Raw genomic sequence first — 25949 nt, 5'->3', positions numbered from 1 at the left:
CAACTAGAACAAATAAAGGAAAAATACATGTAACCTCACATCCGCGGTGTTAAGAAAAAAGGAGAGCAAACTAGCCTGCGCGTCACAAAGGAAATAGAAGATGTCTGCGCGAAGGCTAAAAGCAGAAATCAATTCGCAAGGAAATCAAGATAAAGAGGAATGATCAGTTTTTTTATTAAGCACTTTGTGTATATCAACTTTACGGCCTTCTTTAAAGTTTATTCGACAACGAAATGAATGGAAAACTACGCTTGCATTATACCAGAATATTAATTTCTTCTTTCGTTTAAAGTATCACTAACCCCATTTTTTTTTTCCTTTAATGAAATCTACTAGTTTCCCTGAATACTTCAGCAAGAAAATTATCTCGATTGATAAGATCCCTGCGTTTCTACAGGCGTTTGAACATGTAATTTCTACGTTCATGACCGTGCAAAGCGGGATCTGGGTCGGGCTGACGTCACTTCGGTAACTTCAGAATGCTGTCAAAACATTTTTGGGTTATTTGTGATTCCTATTTCATCAAAAGTGGACAAGATTTTTAAGCGAAAGAATTGTATCATCTAGCATGCATAACAATTCGGAGTGTAGTTACAATTTGGACGGCTGCGATGTCTGTATATATTTTTCCAAATTTTTGGAACGCGAACACAAACTTTCCGTTTATTTTATAATTTGGACAGTATTTAACTCAATTCGAGATAAATATATACCTCCTGAAGGCCCGCATTCATGGCATTGGAAAGTATTCGCGACTCTCTTTGTCCGCCATCTTTAATCTCTTGGTTTGTTGTGAAACACAACACTCCAATCAAAACACGCATTCTCATTGGTTGAAACGTGAGTTTCGTGACATCACAGATGTCCTAATTTATCGGGATATTCCGGACTGTTTACTTGCAGAACTATTTTCACTCGGGAGAAAGCCAGTTCAAATCCAGTTCTATTTTCGCGGCGGCCGTTTTTAATGCTGCTATTTCCCGTTTTTTCTCCTGAAAATCCTGTTTTTCATCTGGATGCCTACTCAACTATCCACAGAAAAGCACTGGCTCACATTTTGCCATTCGGCAGGTGCGAACTGTGCGATTTCTTTCATGACAATTAAGCTTACATAGCGTTGACCAGTATTTCCAAGCGCGGAAGCTGCGTCCCTTATCTTGGCACAGGTTTCTTCAAGTTCTTATCTTTTAGCGCTTGCGTAAAGTGCCTATGAAGTAAAAAAAAATCCCTGCTTATTTGAAAGGCTTTTTAAAGTAAAGAAGAATGGCGTTTTCCTTTTTGGAATATCTTTTTTCGTTTTAGAGATATTCACGTTTTTGTATTACGCAAATGAGGAAAATGATGACGTCATAGGTGGTTCTTCTAAAACGGCACAACACTCAATCGAGAATAACTCTAGAAATATTAAAGCAGTGTTCTTCAAACCTGGCACCAGAAATGTACATCACAAATGAAATAGAATGCCGTCTACTGTGTTGTTGCCATGGCAACACTCTTGGCTCCAATCTCTTTCTGTGAAAAACCAAATATCCCCATTTGCAACCTTTTAAAGTGGCACAGAGGGTCTTGCTCGGAACACACATGGTTCCCATATTGTCTTAACTCTCCCCATTCGATTGGTAGGAGTGGATGATCCTTGTTTAAGATAAAATCTGGGAATTTTAATCGTAATTAAAATAGACCCAGCGACATAACTGTTGTCATGGCAATGACACGACGGGTGTCATTATGTTTCTTTTGTGATGTACATTTCTGGTGCCAAGTTTAAAGAACACTGCTTAAATATTTCTAGAGTTATTCTTGATTGAGTGTTGTGCTGTTTTAGTGGAACCACCTATGACGTCATCACTTTCCTTACAAAAACGTAAATATCTCTAAAACGAAAAAAATATTCCAAAAAAGAAAAGACCATTCTTCTTTACTTTTAAAAGCCTTTCCAACAAGCAGGAATTATTTCTTACTTCATAGGCACTTTAAGTTTAACCTTTAATTCTTGCCTCTTTTCAGGGGCACCCAACGACCGTTTTCTCTCAAATGCTTTTAAACGCTACTTTAGGCTATCTGGATTACTTTTTAAAGCTCTGTTAATTAATTTTAGGTTGCGCTAAAAACAATATATCTGTTCGGTTATTCTAGGGGAGCTTGAGTATTCTCGAATTTATTAGGGCTTTTTTGTCCATTCCCCGAAAACCTTAGGTCTTATCGCCTTTCCGAAAATGATACCTGACCTTTTTTCGGTACTCAAAACAACATTTTTTGCAATTCGAAAACAACATACGTTAAATTTCTCATATCACGAAAGTTCGAGGTGCCAATTTTCTTCAGAAAATCAGAGGGGATTAAAAGCCTTCCGAACAGATAATTTACTGAAACGATCCGTTGGGTGCCCCTGTCTTTTCCTCAATGAACCTTTCACATGGCTAAGTAACTGACGCCTGCTTCTCGGAAGAGGAACGTCGCTCGTTTTCCGTACTCGATACTCGTCCGCATCATTGTTCAGTTCAGCCCGACGTGGAAACCTTTTTTCGAGTAGGAGATTTTAAATTTGATTCAGGGCTTTGTAACCGCTGTGTTGACGCTGTTTGAAGCTTTAAGCTGCTTTTTACTCTGTCAGGCGTTCTTAGCCGAGCAATCATGTTCAAGACTAGTCTCTTGTTACCATTTGTGGTCTTCAGGGAGAAAATGAAGATCCTCTTCAGTTAGATACCGCGCGGACATTGTTGAGGTGAACTCTTTCTTTCTTAATTCCCCTGGATATTGGAAAAGATCACAGTCGATATCCAACAGAAATTCCTTTATTGATTTCCTATAATTAATTCTGATTTTCAAAACTGCAAAAGACAAAATGCCCGTACGCGTTGCTGACTTTGCTCCTCTTCAAGTGTTTGCGGAGTGGCGCCAAAACGTTCCCAAGTGGGCGGGTTAACTTTGAAGTTTGATTGTCAAAACTTTCAATTTTGATTGACCGGCAGTTGCAAGCGACGGTAAGACCTTTTTTGAACGTTTCCTCCACCGCGCTCTTCCTTTGTAATAGCTAGTAGTTACAGTGTAGTTACGGCATGTATTTCAGAACATTTATTAAAAAGTTCGACTGATCGTCTGACCGGAAGTCACGCCAACATTTTGCTATATTAGGTTTGATGTTAATGACAAAGCAAACAAACTTCAATGTAGTGAATGGGGTTGACAAGCCTCCGATTCACAACTCCTACGATTTGTGACATTTGAAGAAAAAGAAAATGAGAAAAAAGAATATTACCCTCGACCCTAGACAGAAAGATAGACTGTATGAGAAATGAAATTCATTTATTTGAACTGCGGAGAAAGATATTAAGACGGCATGATTGATCATCGCAGTTATGTATACAACTTAAGCAGCTGTGAAATTAAAGTCTGAAAAAAATTTAGGCTTAAACGGGATTCGGACCCATGACCTTTCCGATACCGGTGCAGTGCTCTACCAACTGAGCTCTCAAGCCAACTGGGAGCTGGTCGCGTTGTGACTTCACTAAAAAGTCAAACTTCCAATTCCGACAAATTTGACTGTAACTGTTCCCTCAAACCGAGCGTCATAGCTCGAATTGGCAGACTCCGTGTTTGGAAAGAAGATTGGGTAGAGTATGGAACCGACGTTATAATCACTACCAAAACCTGTATACTTCTCTCACTAATTTAGTGAGCAGAGGTTTGTTATGTTGTATCACGTGTTGAGAATATGAAAATTCGCCAGAGTAATTATGCTTCCTCTGAGTTGTCTTCAATATTTTTGGGAAAAGACCTTGGAGACAGTGTAATTATTATTATTATTATTATTATTATTATTATTATTATTATTATTATTACTATTAATTTATCTGTTTTCTTTTTTTTTGAGCCGAAATTCAATTTCAGGGTATCGGTGACCCCTCAACGCAGTACCTCATCATCTGTACATGTCTTCAAAGTAACTTTGGGGAGCTGGGTACTATTCTTAGACGATATGGCGCTGGATTAAAACGACTTATGGGAAGATTAATAGTTTGGACTGTCACGCAATCAAAAATAAAAGTCGTAACCATTTAATAAATTAACTCAAGAATCTGGGATATGATAGATTTATTGTTATATAAACATCTTACCAAGATTGAGGTCTGGGCGGATTTTCATTCAAGCGTTATTTGGAGAAGTGTTTCACCCAAATTTGTGGAGCTTTGTATGGAAATGCCGTGTTGGAGCCCCTCGGAGGGACACAAACATGGCGCCTGTTAAGTAACAGTTACATCTGTCATTGAGTTTTGCTATTTAAACGAAACGTTATTACTCCAGAACTCCAAAACATTACAATTCATTCTTCTTCTGGAGTAAGAACTGTTCAGTTAGCAAAAACTTACGCGATGACTCATCTTTTGACCTACGCAAAAGCCTTCCCGGGCCCCCATATTTGATGTCATGTAACCCATAAAGTTGGAAATTCATACGTGCTCTGTTACAAAATGAAGAACGCTGTCGAGCTTAAATGTCGTAACACGTCAAGTCATTAACGATTCTTACATTTGATAAAACTAAACTTTCAGTGGAATTAGTAATTTCCAATTTTGGAAAATGAGACGTCACATGAAAACTGGCAATACAGTAGGCCTTCTTTCAAAGGAAAAAATCGCATACGTAAGCAAGTCAACATTGGATTGAAGAGTAAGCTACCATTGAAACTGAAAAGACAGAAGTGGTTTAGAGGATTATATTTTTCCTGGATCAATTTGCCCGTGAAAGTGATGACGGCTGGTGAGGCTTATTTCATTTTAAGTCTTCCAACTGTGTGTCTAACATATCGAAGACAATTTATAGCAAGATAATGAACATCAGAAGCTATTGCAGACCTTAGCAGGTGCAATAGTTTCTTCAAGTTTTGTTATCGTAGCCTTATCACTTTAAATGGGACAAGACGAGAGAATAGCTAAAAAAGCTAAAACCAATTCGATATCATTGGGTTTTAAATATCCTTCAACAATTGTAACGAGGGTGAAAGCGTATTTATGCTCTAAACTAAATTAATTCATTCGACGTAAATTCAGGGCTGTGTGATCGAGGGTTTCTTGCTTTCCTTTCTTAGCGCACCAAGATGTAGCCCATGGCTTTAATGTGTTTGTCTCCATTATCTGGTGAGTGTGTTGCTTCATTTCCGCAAGTGTTGGAGTCATCATGTTTCCCTCCTGTACCAAAGCCAATTCTGGAGTCGCAAGATCCGCAGTCGTTTTTCCCGTCTCCAAGAATGCCGATTCTTGCTTTAGAATATGAACTATCAGTACCCACAGCATTGAAACCTTGCTTGTTACATGTGCCCTGCAAGGAGGCTTGTGAGCCAATCAACGTCTTCCACGTGTAACGATTCATTGAGGTTTTGCGGTATTGGTCGTCAGCGATCAATGAGTACAGAGAGTTGGCCTGCTTGTTGATGACAATGAAATTAGTCTGTTGGTCGATCTTCATACCAACACAGATCTTGGAGAAGGATGTGTTCCAGTAGGTCGGTAACTTGGTCTCCTCTGAGTCAAATCCAGTCTCCCCTCCAGGAAGATTGTATTCATTCGTATTCCTCCAGTATTTAGAATCATAATGAAAGGTGTTCTGATCAAAACAAAATAAAAATAGAATTATTCTGCACCCAATCATATTTATCAGCGGAAATCTATATTTCTGTTACATCTCTGTTATTGGTTCTCCAACCATGCTATTCGCGACTGTACGTTTTCATATTTAAATATCAGATTGATTTTTCCACAAACCCGTAGCACATCATGTAAAGTAATTGTTAGAGAAATTCGAATTTAGAAGAGGAGCGGCGCACTAAGCTTTAACATTGTGCACACAAACTCTTCACGGGTCAATCATTCGATCTATATAGTAGTAAGTAAGTCTTAAGCGATCAGTGAGAAGTGTAACAAGTGGTATTCTGTTAGCGTTTAAGTGTGTTTTGAGCTGTTCCGTTTCCAGGCTTCGGTATGTGCTCATCCAACTGGCTTTGGGCTTTGCCTGATACAAAGCTTTGTCAATCAACAACGCGAACAATAAAAATTGACAAAACTGTACAGACCGTCTGGTTTTTCTAACCTTCAAGTAATTTATTTAGTTTGTTTCTCTGCTAATTTCAGTAGACATTTGGCTACAAAGACATATATTATTCAATAAAAATTCTTGTTTCTGTAAGCTTAAACTTGATGTATGATAATCTTTGGATGTTTTCCTTCAGTACGTATGATGTTTTTTAAACATTAGTAAGGTCGGAAGTTTTTAAATACCAATTTTCATTCCTTTATGTTTTTTTTTTTTTTTTTAAATAATGTCTGAAATTTAAGGTTAGTTCCAGTCTCGAACTGTAGTCGTTTTGTTTACTTTCCCCTCGCTCTTATCTTAGCAAGAAAGAAATATCGGTAGCAATACAATAAACAGATAGAATGTGAAAATGCTTTCTGCTATTTTTTATTCGCTCGCCGAGGTGTATTTCTATCTCTCTCTAGTCACTATTCGATTAATTCCTCACAGAAGACTTACTTCGACTAAAGAAAAGTGGCGAGCAGATGGAGAACGTCGCCATAATCCAAAATAGTTTTCCGTTCTGCCTGAACGTAATTGGAGAGTTGTGTAAAAGTGAAGACGAAAATCCTGAATAGCTGTTTTCAACGTTATATCCCTCCAACACCATTGTGTTCTTATGAAGTTAAGCACTTAAACATCTATAGCCAAACAGCATGTGGTCTCGTACGGCGGGATACAATATGATGGGACAAGATGTCAGATACTTCTGATATTAGGCTAACATTCCTGATGAACAAGCCGTGTTATACACCCTCGACATGATAATACCCCTTCAAGGTCTTGGGGGATCACATTTTTTAGCCTTTTAAAAGTTCCATTAAATCATGTATGTATATCTCGCCTTCGTCTGGCTTAGTTTATTAGTTTTACTCTAAATACGTTTGATGAAACTGGCGCACAGTTATTTAAAGCAATCAAATTATAATTCTGAATACAACTTTCCTCTGTGTATGACATAAAATTGACTTAATTAGAGTCGTACCAGGCTGCCGTTGATCTTCATGACTGGGGTCCATCCTCCATCTCCACATCCAACAATTTTCAAGTGACAGTAAACGGGAATAAGTTTAGAATCAACTTTGAGCGTAACTAGCTGACTACTGTTCAAACTGTTGAATGTGAAGAAGCATCTAATTAGACCAAGGAGTTTCGAGGGTGATAATTCCTTCATACCTTAATTGTGTCAGTAAGTACGTATTCAAGTCTCAACCTCCAATCTTTTAGCTGTAGACATTCTCATTATATCATATAAGGCGTGGTGACATTGCTACAGTGATTATTTTGGTCCTATAGAGCACGGTGGTACAGTAAGCATTTTTTGTGTTAAGTTTGAAAAAAATCCACAAATTGTCGAAGTAGCTACGAAAGTATTAAAGGAATATCTGAACGCAAAAAAAAAAATCCAAAGAAAATAATAATCACCAATTAAATATGAATAAGGCTAGGGCAAAGGTTTTTATACAAAGGAATGGAGTCTCCGTCAGTAGCGCCTCCGCTACAACTGGACTAAGTCATGCTCATACGTCCTTGCATTTATTTTGACGAGCATTTTGCTTTCGTAGACAGCCCAACTGATTTAACACGCATTTTATTCTACGCAACATCATCCATGCAACGACGTGATAACATTATCCGAAGAAGAAATGTGTATTATCTGTAAAAACAGCATGCATTAAAAGGATTGCTTTTAAAGCAAGGGCGTCTCTTTGGAGGATCATAAATTCTCTTACAGACTTAGTTTTTTCTTGCGTGAAGAAATGATACTTAGCCTTGTGAATCATTATCTGCATTCAATCACTCGAGGCTCTTTAGTTTTCGAGCCATCGTGAACATGATTGATGTATAAGTAGTCACTTAAAATGATATATACCAATCAATTATCTTAACTGATGTTCTTATTAGTGAAAAATATTAACCACCCAAATGTAGCCAAAACGCCTGTAGTATTTTTGATAGTGGAATATATTTTTTCATCAGGATCATATTTAAACAAGATCCCATGAAAAGCTCCTGATTAAAATGAATTCTATTGCATCCAGCAAATAACTTGTGATCTTCCACTTACATGTTCCTGTCATACATTTCCTTGCATGTCGAGGCAACTAGAACAAATAAAGGAAAAATACATGTAACCTCACATCCGCGGTGTTAAGAAAAAAGGAGAGCAAACTAGCCTGCGCGTCACAAAGGAAATAGAAGATGTCTGCGCGAAGGCTAAGAGCAGAAATCAATTCGCAAGGAAATCAAGGTAAAGAGGAATGATCAGTTTTTATTAAGCACTTTGTGTATATCAACTTTACGGCCTTCTTTAAAGTTTATTCGACAACGAAATGAATGGAAAACTACGCTTGCATTATGCCAGAATATTAATTTCTTCTTTCGTTTAAAGTATCACTAACCCCATTTTTTTTTTTTTTTCCTTTAATGAAATCTACTAGTTTCCCTGAATACTTCAGCAAGAAAATTATCTCGATTGATAAGATCCCTGCGTTTCTACAGGCGTTTGAACATGTAATTTCTACGTTCATGACCGTGCAAAGCGGGATCTGGGTCGGGCTGACGTCACTTCGGTAACTTCAGAATGCTGTCAAAACATTTTTGGGTTATTTGTGATTCCTATTTCATCAAAAGTGGACAAGATTTTTAAGCGAAAGAATTGTATCATCTAGCATGCATAACAATTCGGAGTGTAGTTACAATTTGGACGGCTGCGATGTCTGTATATATTTTTCCATTTCGAAGTGCGGGTCGTCTGTCGAGATCACCGCGTCGTAATTTTGGCTAGGATCGACAATTTGCTGGTCCATTTGGGTTATAAAAAAATCATGGTTGAAGAGTAAACTTACAGCTCTTAAAGAGTTATAAAAATGTCAATAAACACGAAGAGTTGGTAATTTGGCTCTACGGAACGTGCAGATTTCGGAGTGTTAAAACATATTTAGATTCAAACAGTAATTTCCCCGGAAATATAAGTTGAAATGCGATGAAGTCGAAGTCCACTCCAGCCTAATTCTCCAGATCAATAATTGAAATTAGTTTTAACATAAGAGGTAAGCAGAGATGTCGGCAAACAATATCCGATGGTGAGGTACTTTTACTTATCCACAAATACAATAATAGTCCGAAGCCTCAACAATCTTAATCACCTTGTTGTAGGACTTTGGTTTCGTTTACTATTGGTTTAGAAAAGTCTCTATTTCGAGTAAAAAAAAAAAAAAAAACACGCGATGCCGTTTACCGTATAATTTTCCCACTTAAAGTTTTCACATTTTTGTCAGTCTGGAACTCGGAGGATCGTTTGAGCTCGGAATAGTCAGATGGCTTCCAGCTTATCCCAAATCCGTGTCTTATGCAGTACCTTGACAATTTCAGGCTTTCCATTAGAGATAGAGAAGAATATGCAGGTCATGGAAATCTCTAGGTCTTCAGAATAGCGGCGAACCCGAATCGGAAAAATCCTCGATGGCTCCCCGGCTACACCTTTTCACAGATCAGCCCACTTCTTTGTTCTTTTTCTCGTTTCTGGTCGAGTTTCATCGAGATAGAGGTATTCAATGAAGACGAATTCTCTATCCTACGCATCCTGTATTGCTACTGCCTCCAGCAACATATTCTTTGCCTTCTTCAAAGATTTTGACGCACACTATCGTATGCTCGCATATATTCTTCTCAGGCCCCGTCCACACGTATCCGAATATTTTTGAATCCGCAGCTTTTTCTTTCCGTCTACACGCATCCGGCGAATTCGGCAGCAAATCCAATTTTTTTTTTTTTTTTTTTTTAATCCGTTCTCCAGAGTGGAAACAAATAAATCCGCAACGAATCCGATTATGAGTGGTGAATCCGGATATTTTCGAATCTGATGACGTAGCAAAATCGTGTCCAGTCTCTTACCGAACAATAAACCAATATGGCAGCACAACATGTAGGCCTAGTTTCTCTGGAGTGAATCCGGATACCATCGAATGCGTGTGGACAGGCGAATTCCATTCGAATACGCTACGTGTGGGCGGGGAAATTTTTGAATCCGGATAGAAAAGGTTGTGGATTCAAAAATATCCGGATATGTGTGGACGGGGCTTCAGAAACAAAATCTTGTTATTCCTGAAATGACGTCAGAAGCCAACTCGTCCCATTCTCTGCTATTACTCGGTCGTGAACATGGAAAAAGACAATTTTACAAAATTTGAAAATTCATACAAATTTATTATTATTAGCGTAAAACAAACAAACAAACACAAGAAAAAAAATTGGGTCTAGTGGCACTTTAACGTCATGGATTTGAACCAATCTTTTTTTTTTTTTTTTTTTTTTCAACGTAGTTTGTGCATGTACCATGTACATATCATTTACCTAAGCAATTTTTTCCGTCCCCATGGTATCCAGGTTTGCACGTGCAGTTGTATGAACCCTTGGTATTATTGCAAACAGCATCAGAACTGCAGTTGTGGGTTTCCTTAGCACACTCATCAATATCTAGAAAAACAAAAACAACAATACAAAATCATAGTATATCGTTGCTTGGTCTAGGAGAACTAATAAGACCAACTTCCTTTAGTTGACAAGTCATACTATAATTAAAGTTCTAAAAAGGGAGTTTAATTTGACGCAGATCTAAAAAGCGTTAAAACTAATTAATTACTTAATTAATCATGCGAGCATTTTGGAAACAGGCGTGAAAAACAAAAACAGAAGGCTTTTTCTGGAGTCATGACATTCATTCCTGGACAAGAGCTCTCTCAATGAAAGAGCACCCTTCCCAAGGGTTTATGTATCCCTGGTTTCCTCCCCAAGGGGCAACGAACAATGACGTCTTAGCTACTTATTTGCATTCCGTGACTCTTGACGAGTACATTTCTCTGAAGAAGACCGCAGAAGGCGGTCGAAAATTCAGTGCTAACGTTTTTTTAGAACTTTAATCCTGGGCACAGATCGCTCCAACTGTTTTATACTATAATATTCATCACAACTTTTATGCAATAATAACATCGCACATTTCACCTTCGCATTCCTTTCCGTCTCCAGAAAATCCTTGCTTGCATCTACATTGGTATGAACCTTTTGTATTGTTGCAAGTAGCATCAGGACTACAGTATGGCACCACTGAAGTACACTCGTCAATATCTTAGTAGGGAATAAAATGTTTTTCTAGCAATGAACTCACTTACCTTGTAAATCTAAAGACCTTGTCCATCTAATAGAAACATATAAGTCGTACCAGAATAGAGGTGCATATACGTCATATTTAGAATAATTGTCATAGCCCTCATGTTAGTTACGTTTTTGAGCTGAGAAAGGTTTAGGTTTGTTCAGCGAATGGCAATGCACATGTGAAAATCCAGCAGGTGATGTAGAACACCGAAAAAGAACATGCACCGAACGAAAATATTCCAGCATTACTTTTTGGTTGTTTTTGTTTTTGTTTTTGTTTTTTCATGCACTCAAGACGACATTCCTCAAAGTAAAAATAACGACGGCTTCCAGACTAAAATCAAGCAAAGTCAGATGCACATACTGTGCCTTCCCTAGAAAAGATCATATGACGTGTACCTTTGTCGCAGTGTTCGCCAGTGAATCCAGGATAGCACAAGCATCGATATCCCTTGTCTGTAAATCCTGACTGACAAATCGCGTTGTTGTGGCATGGCGGGTTCTTTGCACAGGCGTTCTTAAACAAGAAAGCACAATTCTATGACAGACATTTTACCAAGATTCATTTAAAATACTAACATACACTAAGATATAGTTTACGTTAAGACGCGCTTCCAGACAATTAACAAATTGACGTCAGTTTTTCAGGATCTGTCCTCAGTAAACTTCGACAATGTTATCACGAAATTTATCATCAATAAGAGGGCAGACGCATAAAAAAAAAACTGACGTCAATTTGTTTTTTTACAATAGCAAGACCCCAAAATTGTCAAATACCGGGAATAAATGGGGGAAAAAGACGCCGTAGACTTTCCGTAAACAAAGATAAGTGAACTGTATTCAAAATGATGGGCTCATTGTCAATAGCTTTTCTCGGTTTTTGACTGGGTACTTAAAAAGGTCCATAAAATCTCATTGGTAAAAATTTGACAGTTTGACAGTACGCTCGGTGGACGATAACAATGAGCCAATGAGCGCGCGGGAAATTAGACAGTTAAATTTGACATATTTATTGAACCTAAAGATCGAAATGATAATATTCTTTACTTTGATATACAGTTAACATTATTTCTTTTTTTTATTTCTGAGAATTCAAAAGTACGTTAGAATAGAACACAATTTGCAACAGGACTTCCTCATTTTCTCGTAAAAAAAAAAAAAGTTAGCGGAATGCAGCTTACCAAAAAAATACTGCTATTGATTTGTGGCTGCCTTTAATCCCACAATGGGATATCGTTTTCTGGAATAATTTGGAGAATCTCATATTCTGATTGCTCGAGAAACTCAGAGAATTGTTTTACAGGGCCAGGTTGTGCGGTTAAGCTAACCTAGGATTAAAAGTGAATCGAACTATTAATTTTTCTTGTATAAAATGTTTTGTGTAGTTTGAGATTTTTCAACCTCAAAACTGAAGGACCAACAACAGAAACAGGAAACGTGAATGAAAATCTGCAACTTTGAGATAAAAATACTCGCTAAACTTGAGTTAGCCTGACCGGGCATTGAACAACCCGCCCAGATAGTTATAAATGGTTGAGAAGCCAAGCGACACATAGCATGCTGACAGGTCAACATAGAAGCTGGGTTTTGAATAAAACTCCAAAGACCTGGCTAAGTCCGCTAACTTCAAATTTGGAAACCTGGGAAAACTAATAGGCCATTTCCGAGTTACCTTACGTTAGTCTATGTGCAAAACCTTTCACATGAAATTGAGTTTGGTTTGCATGAAAATGAACCTGTAGGCAGAACACATCGTTGATATCAATGGTGTTTCACATTTTGTTTTGACACAGAGCCACAAGGCAACAAAGAAATCATCGGATCTATTAGAGCAGCCTCTAGCGAAAATTGTAACAATGAGTACTAGTAAAACTCGTCAAAAATATTATGTTATATCACAGCCGGTAAACCGTGTGAGATAGAGTGTTTAATTCTCTTTAGACAAGAGGTAAGAATCCAAGACGAGACAAATAATTGCATATGACCCTTTCCAAAATGAAACAAAAATACGTAATGATTGCGTTACCCATTGCTTCTTTCATGAACTTCGTACTTTAGTTTTTACTCACAGTTGATGCAACAAAGGGCAATGATTTCGAGGTGTCAGAACTTTCCTGCTGTTATTGATATTCACCTCTGGAAATTATACTAAAACAATTATTCGCCTCAGGCTCCATGGATCTGGATGAATATTCGTCGAGATTCTCGGAGTCTGAGATGATAATTGTCAAATATTATAAAATAATGAAAATGTTCTGTTTATCACCTTCGCTCCGCGATAAAGGTAAGAGTTGTTAACTGTCAGGTCTTCATCATGCTCCATGTGAGTGGAATTATTTAGCTCACATTCTTGTTGTCCTGTTGCACTGTCAGGATCTTTTTTGATATTAAGACTGACACAGTTGTCATGCCGATAGCAAAGAACTTCACAGTGGTCCAAGTCCTTAACATGCGCATTTTTTATCTTGTGCTTGATCAATCGTCTATCAGCAAAGAAGAAGTAGCTTGGGAAATACAGCTCACGATCTCGTCCTAAAATAAATTATCGGAGATAACAGAACAACCAAAATAGAAACCGACAAAATGATATAACAGCTCCTTACAGCTAGGTGTGCTTTAACTGTAGCAGTCCAGACACAAATTCGAATACAGTATAATTCTCGTACTTTACAGAAGTGATTTTACTAATACTAGCAGATTTACGGTAAGCCTCGCATTTTATAACAAATACATTCTGTGTTGCACGCGGCTCATCTGTGCTCTATTACTGCAGAACCACGAGCCACGGGAGAGTAGCCTCACTGCTAATTCTGGAATAACTCCGGTAAAATTTTAATTCTGAACAAGATACGTCAAGCAAAATATACTGATGATCTTGATAATTTAGAGGAACGTTGAACTTGTCATGTGTTGTTGTCGAATTTATAAAAAAAATGTAAAGCTTCGTATAAGCTCAGCTGATTTGTTTTTTTCGCCATGTTAAGGAAACCGATTTCAACAGTTTTGTTATCATACATTGCAGAAAAAAAAAAAAAAAAAAAAAAAAAAAAAAACTTAACTTGCATTTTATTTTAGTGACGTCAATTTAGTGTTAAGACTGAATAAAGACTTCCTGGACGGTTTCCCATTTTCCACTGTAGTTTTCGGTAGCTCTAAAAGCGACAGACGAGAGAAAGAATCCTGCCACAATTGCATTACATCATGGTATATATTTTTGCTGGACAAACCTGAAATAAACTGATCATTACAAGGGTTGATCTTATACATCCTGCCACATCTTAATTATATTTGTCTTATACGAATGGACGTACTGACTATGCATGACCTGAGGAAGGTTCCAGACCATTTCATGCCGTGCAACTTTAAGATCACTTCAAAAATTATATTCAGGCAGATGTTAGATGACATTGGAATGAAAAAAAAAAAAAAAAAAAAAAAAAAAAAAAAAAAAAAGATAGTAAACCAGAACGACGTTTCAATAACTCTATGTCGCCATGATCAAGTTCAAAGCACAAGGTTGAATTTATTAAGGGATAAAACAAATTAAAAATATCGAGAAAATGTTTGGATGTCAAAAAGCTGTTAAAAAAAAAAAAAAAATCGAAAGACAGTAAAGACGATTCCATGACAACGTCAAGGTGAAATTCTCATTCAATTGTGTAGATGACCGCCGGACTAAAAAGGCGATTTTTCGAGTGTAAACATATATAGCTTAGCCAGGAATATATAATCACAAAGGGTCTTTTTTAAGGGTTAAAAACAAAAACCCTATCCAAATATTCATCGACTTTCTAATTGTACAACAGCATAGCTCTTGAATTGTGCGATTTTTGATACAAGCATCAAACTTTGTAGGATTATGTGCATTCCCATACTGATCAATTCCTAATATAGTGCTAAGCTCAATTTTATAATTTCAGCTAGTTAGCGATAATTAGAGTTTTCCCTCATTAGACCCCTAGCAAAGTTCTTGCGAATGTTCTTTTTCGAAAATTAATTGACGTTTTTACCTTCGTTTTCACGTTATTGATTAGAATTGTTATTTTTTCTCCCTTTTTATTCAAATAGCGGGCATTTTCCTGCTAAAAATATTAAATGAATAAATGCCTTAATTTGCATAAATGTGCATTTTCTCTTGGTGCCTTTTTTCTACATTTCTGCAACACTTTCTCTTGGTTCGGATGGTGGGAGCGGCATCTCATTCTAATTTATTTCTTTGCAATTCGAGGCAACTACGTACAGCATAAGTCTTTGTTAGAAAGTCAACATGTAAAAGAAGAAATGGGTTGATTTGAGAACATTCGGAGGAGAAAATGGAATTGCTCAGACATTTGAAAGTCATTGCGCCACTTGACATAAATCTTGTCCAATTGGACCGAACCAACAAGAACCAAACTGGATCACATATTTAAAAGGAAACTGTCTCGCCCAAAGAAGCAGCAAACGTACACACAGGTGGTATTTTCCAGACAGCAAAGCTGTTCCAGTATGTTCCTTTTGGAAGGAACCGACCACCGAGGTTGATATAAAGGAGACGTGTACAACCGTTTTCGACTCCGATCCAGCGTTCGATCTGTTGCTCAAGAGTTACGCCATCTAAATCTAATATCTAAGCTAAGGACAATTGACATGATTGCCCTTGGAGCCAAATATGACCTGAGTTGTATGGCAGGGTTGATCAACTGCGCGCGACAATTAACATAATAATGGAAAGGTAATGAGAAAAAAGAAAAACTTAACTGCCAATCTCTTATACTACAGCTGAGTTAATTTTCTAGAACGCGGCAGTCGCGCACTGCCGTTTTCAAGATCTCAGACTCGAGAAAAAGAGTTTTGCAAAAGGCGTGGCGACAGATAAGTAAGAGATCCACTCTACGCATGTTATTGACTGTTGACACCGAGATTAAAGAGGTGTTGCTAATGTTTGAAGAAGACAGAATGACTACTAGTGTTATTACACTTCCTTTGCGGAAAATGATGGCAACTTGATGAGTTTAGAACGCACAACTAGCATAGTAGGTAAATAAATGCTCAACAGATCATTCATAGCCAGTGGACGTTTTCCTCATAACTGGCAAAAGGAATCATTGCCCCAGACTTTGCTGGCATCGGTAGCCATGATCGTTGCTGTACAAACGCTAAATTCCAGTCATGAAGCCCGCCCATAAATCCAAAGAATGCACTCGGCATGTCAAAAGTCAAGAGACGCCTTTACCAGTATTTATAGGCTGCATGCTGCACGCAGATCTACTTAAAAAAGAAATTGTTAACAGACGGCATGCTCTTGGCATGTTGATAGCCAAGAGCAACAGTGCTATGTTTGTCAAATATCAGATCTGGTAGGAGTGGCAGATGCAGTTGTCAATGGGCCCGGTATCCCTTCCTAACTTGAAAACGGGGGTTTTACTGCAGAGGCAGTCGATAAAATCGACGACAATACGTCTTGGACAAGGGCTATAAGTTTTCACGGTACACGTGGTATCCCACTGATCCAACAACCTAATGAAGCGCGTCACATATCAAGGAGGATACGTGCGGGAACAAGCAACCATTCCAACCCCTGTACTTCCCGGCTGTCTGCACTCCTCGGTAGAGAGGGTAGATGCAGCCAAGATGGATTACCCTACAAGCAGCAGCTACTAGCCGTAAAGTGCTGGGCTATTGTCGTTGTAAAACGAGCTGCGGCAAAAGATGTAAATTTGTTACATGTACTTCCCTGCTTTGTGTGATGGCCACTGCATTCGCGAGTGTGTGATACGGAAATTTAAGAACATCTAAAAAATCTGTAGGTTTTATTGCAGATAACAATGGTCTAAACAACAGGAGGCCCATCAACAAGACGCAGAGCTTTCTTTCATTCTCAACAAACGTGGGATTTTAATTTTTTGTTTCCATGGCATCACCTAGTTAAGGGCAACGTGTCATATGCTAAAACGAAATGACCTTGGTAAACAAGTTGGAACCATAGAAATGACAGTATATTTGCTGATAAACTAAGGTACACAGAGAAATTTCATGAATTTTAATATATTGTGGTTTCCATGGAAACCAGTGGATGTCCATTTTGGCACTATATCTGAAAATGTTCCTATTGGTGACTGCTATCGATATGCCAAATTTCATACTCGTGTCAAAAAGTACACAATTTGCCTGAAATTTCGAGTCATGCCGCCGGACTAAAAGACAAACATTGAATATTTATTAATTGACATTTTGGTGATTACCGTATTACTTAGCCCAATTTGTGCTTGTGGCAAAAAGATGATGCAGCATTAATTCTTTGTGTAAACCTTTCGTGATCAAAGTTAATTATATTAGCTTTCCTTTGAAGAAAATTATTTTTTTTAAGAGGGTAGAAAGCTTCAACATTGCACATTGCATCGACAACCTTTGTTTACCATTATATTTTTGATGAAGCAATGGGACTTTAAACTTAGTAAAACAATTTAGATCAATGTAGGTAAATTGAACTTGAATAAATTTGGATTCCTCTATAGATTGATGAAAAGTAGCAATTGAGTTACGAGTCCCACACCGTTGGAATTCATATTAATTTCCATAGCGTGTTAACACCCAGAAGATAGGGTCCATCAAAGCTGGTTGTTAGTGCCAAGCAAATTTTGCACGTCTCGGGCTAATAAGCAGATCTCCAATACCATTTAGACTCATAAAGAGACGGAGGAATTTTTAGTGCAAAACGTCATGCCAAAGAACAGTAACAACTAGGTTGTTGTGCCTCACGTTTTGTTGAGTATTATCATAATACTCAGTCCAGGTTTAATAAGCTCGTCCCGTCAGTAAGAGAGGTATTTACGAGACATGTTTTGTGAATAAAGAAATAAATAACCTTGTGAGCAGACAGCTTTTGGCATGGCAGAGCAGAACTCGAATAAAATTAACCGAACAAAAACAGAAATCATGACAAATATAGAGAGTTGAACAAATTGGAGAGTCTTACATTGCTTCTGTACTTAGACGTCGACTCTTTGAAAGTGTTGCTAACGTGACAGATTGAATGTCTTCAAGTATTTCATTAATTTTTAACTGTTTCCTTGTTTATTTTAGCCAACAGAGGCCTGATTTCTCTGGTTACCTTAGCATTTGTGTCTTCTTTAGCGGGTCGTGCAATTATTTTGTGCACGATGATCTTAAAATTTGTGGCTGACATTTTCTTTTTATTTCAGCCTCGAATTATACTTCTGTTTTTCTGTTTTCTTTTTCATTATCGATTCTGAAATTCCTATAAATAATGAGAAAAGGTCTTTTTTCAAGGATTAAAGACAACATCCGTATCCAAATGATCGTCAACTTCCTAGTACAAATATTAAACATTTATTAATCGGTATTTTGGCGAACACCATTAATAGACCGTTTTCGTAATCTCGGTATTGGACTGGAATTAGCTTGCAACTGAGGCTAATGCGAGGAATCCTCTCGTATTGTCATCGTATTATATTAAATCGGGAACGCTGAACACCAAGCACATGGGCGCAATAGTGACCAAATGCTAGTTCAATTGCTCGTGTGCATGGGAAGAAGAGTTCCAGTAACTTGTCGTTTGAGTGTTCACGTAAAGGCGGCCATATTACTACAACTTGCTGGCCCTATCGTTGCATGTTGTGTTGTCCTTGCCGTTTTTTTCTGTTTCGATTAATTTGGACAGCTTTCCGTCACGAGTTGGCTTTCCAGTTTTCAAGGTAAACTTAAGTTATTTTTCATTTCTCAGTTGCTCTATCGTTTTCTTCTTTTCTTCGAAAGTACTACACAGGCCTCGAGAATTTAAGCTTACGTACCGACAATTACCTTACTCCTTGTTACTCCTTGTTATTTCATTCAGGTGTTGCTAACCGAGTTTCCTCGGGGATAGGAGTTACTTTGGTCACGCAAGCCATTGGAATTTTCTTTAGCCATGGCTATATATAGTCACACTGAAGTGTAATTTCAGTCCAGTTGCTAAGCTTACTGGAGCTGTTTGTTCTCGCATTAAATGGAAAGATCAATCGGCGAATATGATTGGCTACCTCATCACATGTTCAACGGGGTTGCTGGAATTTGATGTTTACGATTTTTTTTAACTGTGTTTTCCTTGCCAACATCGCAACAAATTAAGCTTATGTAAACTATGACAAACTGGAATCAAATGATGTTTTGGTTTACACAAATGATATTCTACTATTATATCTCATTGTTTGCAATACAAACTTAAGAGCGAATTTTTCTAATTAGCAAACATAGCGCGGCAGAAGTTGAAAAACCGATTTTTCTCTCTTTTCGTCCACAAATAGCCCTTAGGTAGATATGAAACGTGATGTAGTTTTTTGGAGCTCGAAGCACTTTAAATTCGAGGAAATCGAGGAAAACGATTTTCGCCTCGACGGTCACCAAAATGACCGATCGCAAAGGCTTAAAATTAGTAATCTAAACTTAATTTGCGTTCGCGTGTAAAGAAGAGCCAACACTTATCGATACTTTTTCTTGAAAGACAAAGTATTCAGCTGTCCAAACCAGGTTAGAACTTCACCTGAGCGCCATTTGAGAATAAACACACAATTTTTAAAAAAATCCCTCTCAGTTACTAGGTCGAATTTCTTTATTTACAAATAAAATTCAGAGATATTTTTCGACGTGTGCCATAACTCCAAATTCCTTGAAACTTCGCCTTTGGAGCACCTTTATGCTGTTGTAAAACATGTATTAAAATCAGCTTGGGTTATTTTTCGAGTGCTTTTTGAGGCCCGGCTGAAAAACCCTGATTTTACCTAAAAGATCACGAAAATTAAACAATGAACTTCTGCACATTGATCGGAGGGCAAGCGGGTACAGGCATTCAAGTCCTTATATTATGAGTTCTTTGTAGTAATAAGTAAATTGTTTGCTTGCGCCTGTAATATAATGGTAAAACAATTCAATCTCAACCCAAGGTGACTTTATTTAATCCGAGTATGTTTTATCGCTTCGAATGCCAGCTATTAGTGACGAGATGTCGATTTCACACCGAGGCGAAACAGGAAGTTAAAAACGTTTTACTACGCGGCCTTCCAATAATTAATTTAAGATAACTAGTCGCTAAAGGAGATATTTACTGAATTAAAGCTTAAAAGAGTTACGTTTTCTGTAACCTATCAAGTTTGTTCGCAAAAAGTTATTTCAGAGTCATTTCAGGACTGGCAATACAGGTTAAATTTCGTAAAGAAATCTTCAGTTTCATTGTTTATTTTGATTGCAAGTCACGGTTTCATTCCCGGCCGTGGAATTTACTATGTCCCACAGAGTGCGTTGTTTTACAAAAAGGCGGCCGTTTATTTCCGAAGTAAAACATGTTTCCAATAGTCTTTTGTACTTTTGTCAATATACAGTTTAGTTAAAATTGGTATCTACAAACAAATCGGAGTACGAATTCCAATGAAAAGTTCGGTCAGAAATATTTCCCGCCAAAGCGAAGTGTTTTTTTCACTTTTTTTTTTCGACTTTCTACGATTGGCAATCCATGACTCACTAAAAGACCCGCTTGCAGTAGTCAGCTGGACTGCAGGATAGAACATTTAAGCACGCCAAATCCATTTACGCTAATTAATTTTATCCAGTATAAGTTGAATTTTCCCAAGAGAATTCTATTTTAGACGTCACGCTGCATGTAAAAACGATATGCATCCTCAGTTCTCTTGTTCTTTTTTTGCTTTCTATTTTTTGTTTTTTTTTGTTTTTTTGTTTTTGTTTTTGTTTTTGTTTTTTGCCGTCGTGTAAAACATACTGCAACCATATAATGATCGAAGCTCTACCCTAAATTAATTCTGAAACTTTAGCTAACACTTCGTTTGCTTTCGGAACGCGTGACGCGTCATATTATAGCCGATTGGAGGTCGGACGGCAGAAGTTCGCAAATGCGGATCTTTTTTAAAGGTTTCTGTCGTTTCTCCTTTGGTATGTTTCAAAAACACGAACTGTTCTGTTTTTGGATCAGATGAATTGCTAAGCAATGCGGGTGGACTCTGGTCAGTTATTCTTCCATTATCGGCGCATAAACTGATGAACGAGATTGTCGAGTAAAGTCAGAGGTCAGCGAATCCTACTTAGCAGTGATACAAAAAGACAGGTTGGGTGACACCAATTTGCCGCTGTCCAACATGGTATCCGTTCCATGAAGAGGTCACGAGGTCCTGGAGGCGAGGAGCACGCGAAAGGAGGGACTACCGCCTAAGCCCATGAGTTCTCTCAAGCTCTCACAACGCAAAAATATGATTGGCTTATGTTAGGAGCGTTGACAACGTGTTGTCAACATTCGAGATACCTGTGACGTCTTGTAGGAATGTTTTGGGACCGGAGCAAATCGAAGCTTTGGAATCGCGCTTCGCAAGCCGTGATGTTCTTGCGAATCTGCCAACAGGCGCTTTGGAAAGATTTTAATTTATCCAGTGTTTTTTTTGGCAAAGCTCTCTGCCTCCACCCCGACTGCGAGCGTGTTAGTGATTTCGCCGCTCAACAGCATCGTCTAAGTCAGCGAATATAAATTCACTGAGCTTGGCCTTTCTGCCGTCCATTTGAAAGATTGAGCCGGACTCTCACTTGACGCCGGACATTCACCTGAAATTTTCCGCTGCTATCGGCAAACATTTCACCGCAGTTGGATGATCTTCTATGTATAATGTATAATGTATAATGTAAATTCTCGGTTGAAACTCTGTTGAAATTTTCGCAATTACTTTTAGACGCAGCGAAAACCGTTACAAGAGGCCTCATTTGCCGTCTTCTTTTTAAAACTTCTTTGACAGTTTCGCTGAACGAACACTGAACGAACACTGAACGAAGATATACTTCTCACGGCATATGTTTTTGCCTGGCTACTTGAAGAGTAGAGTAGAGCAATTTTATTCAGATCTTCCGGGGCTATTGATAACAGGCGATAATAAGATGACGTCAAGATGAGAAATCCTACACCGAAAAATCACTCGGCCTTGAAAGGGCAAACTCTTGGGCTTAGGCGGTAGTCCCTCCTTTCGCGCACTCCTAGCCACCAGGATTTCGCGCGGCCATTTTTTTCTCGTGAATTTCTTTCGCGTCACGCACGACGGACTAAGCGAAGGAGGGACTACACGTAGTCTAATGGACACGCGCCTGCTCGCATTTACTTTGCAGACCCGTTTTCCATATTGAAATGAAGTAAATGCAACTCTGTAACTTTATTTATACATGTACACCGTTAAACAGGTTGAATTGTTTAGCTTGTCAGTACGTTTGTCAGTAATCTAATTAACGTAAAAAAATTGAAATATTCCTTGTGAGTGAAGGTACTTTTGAATGCATGAATAAACTCCTGCTATCATTTTATTTTACTTTAACAGAAGCATATTGACCTGCAGAACGAAAATATCATAATGAAAGAAGTTAAACCGCTTTACTTCAGCAGACTTTCTTGGCCTCAGAAAAACACGTAAGCATTCGATTGTTTACTTCTTGCTAATGTTTTCGTTAAAATCCGGTTATATCAGCGGCGCGTTAAAAACCACTCGATGAATAATCAAAGCTGATTTTGATACATGTTTTACAACAACATAAAAGTGTTAAGTACAAGGAACTAATAATACAAGGACTTTAAACGCCTATACCCGCTTGCCCTCAGACCAACGCGCAGAAGTCCATACTTTTCCTGATCTTTCAGGTAAAATCAGGGTTTTTCAGCCGGGCCTCAAAAAGCACCCGAAGAATAACCCAAGCTGATTTTGATATATGTTTTATAACAACCTAAAAGTGTTCTTAAGGCGAAGTTTCAAGGAATTTGGAGTTATGGCACATGTCGAAAAATATCTCTGAATTTTATTCGTAAATTAGGAATTCGACCTAGTAACTGAAAGGGATTTTTTTTTTTTAAATTGTGTGTTTATTCTCAAATGGTGCTCAAGTCAAGTCCTAACCTGGTTTGGATAGCTGAATACTTTGTCTTTCAAGAAAAAGTATCGATAAGTGTTAGTTCTTCTTTACACGCGAACGCAAATTAAGTTTAGATTACTAATTGTTAAGCCTTTGCGATCTGTCATTTTGGTGACCGTCGAGGCGAAAATCGTTTTCCTCGATTTTCTCGAATTTAAAGTGCTTCGAGCTCCAAAAAACTACATCACGTTTCATATCTACCTAAGGGCTTTTTGTGGACGAAAAGAAAGAAAAATCGATTTTTCGACTTCTGCCGCTAAATTCAAATTTTGCTTGCTTTTCCGTGACATTTGCTCTTAATGATGTGGAGGAAAGTCTAGGCTCTACAATATTTGATATGATTGGTCCAACGACCACTGTGTCTGTACACTACAAATTAAGGAAAAACTACCCTTTGATGAAAATGCTGGTAAGCAATGCGTTGAATTGTCTCATCAAATAGAATACATTAATTTGCAAACTTGGTTCACTTTGAATATGATTATTGACCCCACATTATTGAAAAAACCCATATAGCTCTTCAAGATATTCTGTACGATATTGCTGTAGACTGATGCACGTAGTTAACTGACTTACATCCAGGGGGTCTATGACATTTCCAGACTGCAGACTTTTTATTCAATATAGCATCCACATTTCCATTACCGGGAGCTAACCGTAAACAGGCTAACCTTAGCACTATTTAGGTTAGCCTGAGTTATATTTAGGCTAGCCTGAGTGATATTTAGGCTACCCAGAGTGATTTTTAGGCTAACCAGGACACTATTTAGGCCAAAATGTAGTTTGCAGTCTGTAAATGTCATACATTGCATTCCATGTTCGTGTTCAATTTTTAATAGAATGTATACGTTCACAACACAACACAACACAACACAATACATTCTGGTTTCTAATGATTTAAATGATTGAATGAAAAATGGGCAAAAATTAATATATCTAATTTTTAAAGAGGTATGTTAAATAAATAATGAAACGCTTGAAGAAAACAAATCGGAACGAACTTTTGAAACACCCTGTAGTTTTTGAGATATTAGCTTCGTGGATAAGGAATTTTTACCGCACGTTGCACGCGCAAAATAAAATCTTGACTTTGCAAGATCGCGCTATGCGCACGCGTGAAGGCCGTTTCCTGCTCAGTAAAACTCGCAATTCCACGCGAAGAAACGTGAATACCCATGAACAGTGTTTTCTTTTTTGCTGTTGTCGCTAGCAGCATAAGCGGTAGAAGATGAATACCATAAATACCCGAAGTTGAGGCTGGCCTAGTAAAAAGAACGATCGCAACATCAACATCATAATTTTCGTTTACGTTCCAGCACAGCGGTTTAATTTTTTGTTGTTGTTTTGAGCCACCTTAAGATAAATGCAAGTTAAGCAGGGACGGGTACATGACTTTTACGACCATTACGCAATTATCATCACGTACCCCTCAAAAAGCTGCAAGAAGAAAATCGTTCATTTGCGAAGATAACATGGGCTTTCATGGAGCGTTTTTGACGTAAACGACGAATAGCTCAGTCTTGAACTGTAAGGGCAGGTGGTGTTAATTCTTTATACAATTTGTTTTCAAAAAGGTTTCATAAAACTGGATAGAGATTTCAAATTCAAGACGAAGTGATACCCAACTTTGAATGTTTTTGTTTCCTTTCAGTATTACAGACTAAAAGCATCAGCATTTCATCCTCTGTTTTCGCTTTAACCGACACGTTCTGTTTTCTTTTATGTTTATCATGAGTCTTTGGGACCCATGGAAGAATACATAATTTCTCTTAGCTGAAATGAATTAAAGTTGAAGAAATTTGATTACATTAACATAATAAAAGAAGTACAGGTGGCCCACACTTGCTGTCTGAACTTATTCTAGTTTAATTTCCACAGCATGAAGCATGCAAGAGATGGGTCTCTAGTCCATAGTAGATTAAAGTGTCTTGCCGAAGATCACTAACAACTAGGTTACTGCGTCTCGCCTTACGTTGGTGTGCGAAGTCATTTTCATAATAAGAAACAAGATAATACTACAATACGCAGTTCAATTTTAATAAGTTGGTCCCGACAATAAGAGACTTACTTGGCATGCATATACGTGTGTTGTCAAGTAATAAAATAAATGAAATAGATAGCTAACCTTGTGAGCAGACAACATTTGGTATCGCAAGGCAGAGCTCGAATAAAACTATCCAAACAAAAAAGGAAAACATTACACCGGCCGAGAATTGTCCAAATTGGAGGGTCTTCTTGAGTCAGACGTAATTCTTTGTACTATAACTTAACGCATCGGGCGTCTATGCAAGTTTTACTATGTCAATATATTTTTTGTTATGAATGAAAAACAATTTATTTTAGCCAATAGCGGTCAACTTTGCTGTTCACCTTGACATGTGTCCTTTAGCAGTTGGTTTTTAATTAAATTATACTTTTAACATATGTTGTTGGTATGTTTGTTAACCTCGACTGTCAAAAAATATTTTTCAAGATACATTTCGGAAGGGTACACCCATTTCTTTTTCTCGCATTTTTTCATTCAATGTATTAGCATTACGGGAATTAAGTAGTTATTATTATATCGCTTTGGCTTGTGGGCGATATAACTCGCGCTCTGATTGGCTAAGAGCGAGATCTGAGCGGTCATTATGCAGCCGTAATGCCCACGGGCCGATTACGGATTATGCAAATTAGGAAGAGCCCGGCTCTCAAAATCAAGTGTATTGAAACGACGAACGTTTAAAAACAGTAAGAGAACATAAATTCAATTCCGAGTAGCTAAAAGTTTAGGGATTTTTCCTTAATAAAATTTATATAGA

At 37.8% G+C, this 25949-nt stretch overlaps 1 protein-coding gene across 1 annotated transcript; it reads right to left on the bottom strand.

Annotated features, from left to right (window-relative positions):
- Positions 1-3989: 3989 nt before the first annotated feature.
- LOC110057698 (uncharacterized) lies at positions 3990-25445 on the bottom strand. Its single transcript, XM_089292970.1, has 8 exons — positions 25274-25445; positions 13490-13755; positions 11623-11740; positions 11074-11196; positions 10426-10548; positions 8138-8174; positions 7055-7181; positions 3990-5604 (listed from the first exon to the last, which is right to left on the bottom strand). The coding sequence occupies exons 1-8, from the start codon at positions 25344-25346 to the stop codon at positions 5086-5088; spliced, it is 1386 nt and encodes a 461-aa protein (XP_089149096.1). The 5' UTR covers positions 25347-25445; the 3' UTR covers positions 3990-5085.
- Positions 25446-25949: the final 504 nt, after the last annotated feature.

This window comes from Orbicella faveolata, unplaced genomic scaffold (genome assembly GCF_042242905.1).
Source record: "Orbicella faveolata isolate gen_17 unplaced genomic scaffold, um_ofav_v1 contig_24, whole genome shotgun sequence".
Lineage (NCBI taxonomy): Eukaryota > Metazoa > Cnidaria > Anthozoa > Scleractinia > Merulinidae > Orbicella > Orbicella faveolata.
The sequence above is the reverse complement of the archived record's forward strand: the minus strand, read 5'-3'. Positions and strand labels throughout refer to the sequence as shown.

Bases quoted from the DNA above. Each gene is read 5' to 3' on its own strand.
- LOC110057698 (XM_089292970.1), bottom strand. From the start codon at position 25,346: ATGTTTTCCTTTTTTGTTTGGATAGTTTTATTCGAGCTCTGCCTTGCG. The intron at 8,175-10,425 runs GTAAATGATATG...TATTTGTTCTAG, and splicing joins GGACGGAAAAAATTGCTTAG to TTGCCTCGACATGCAAGGAA. The intron at 7,182-8,137 runs GTAAGTGGAAGA...CACATTCAACAG, and splicing joins GAAATGTATGACAGGAACAT to TTTGAACAGTAGTCAGCTAG.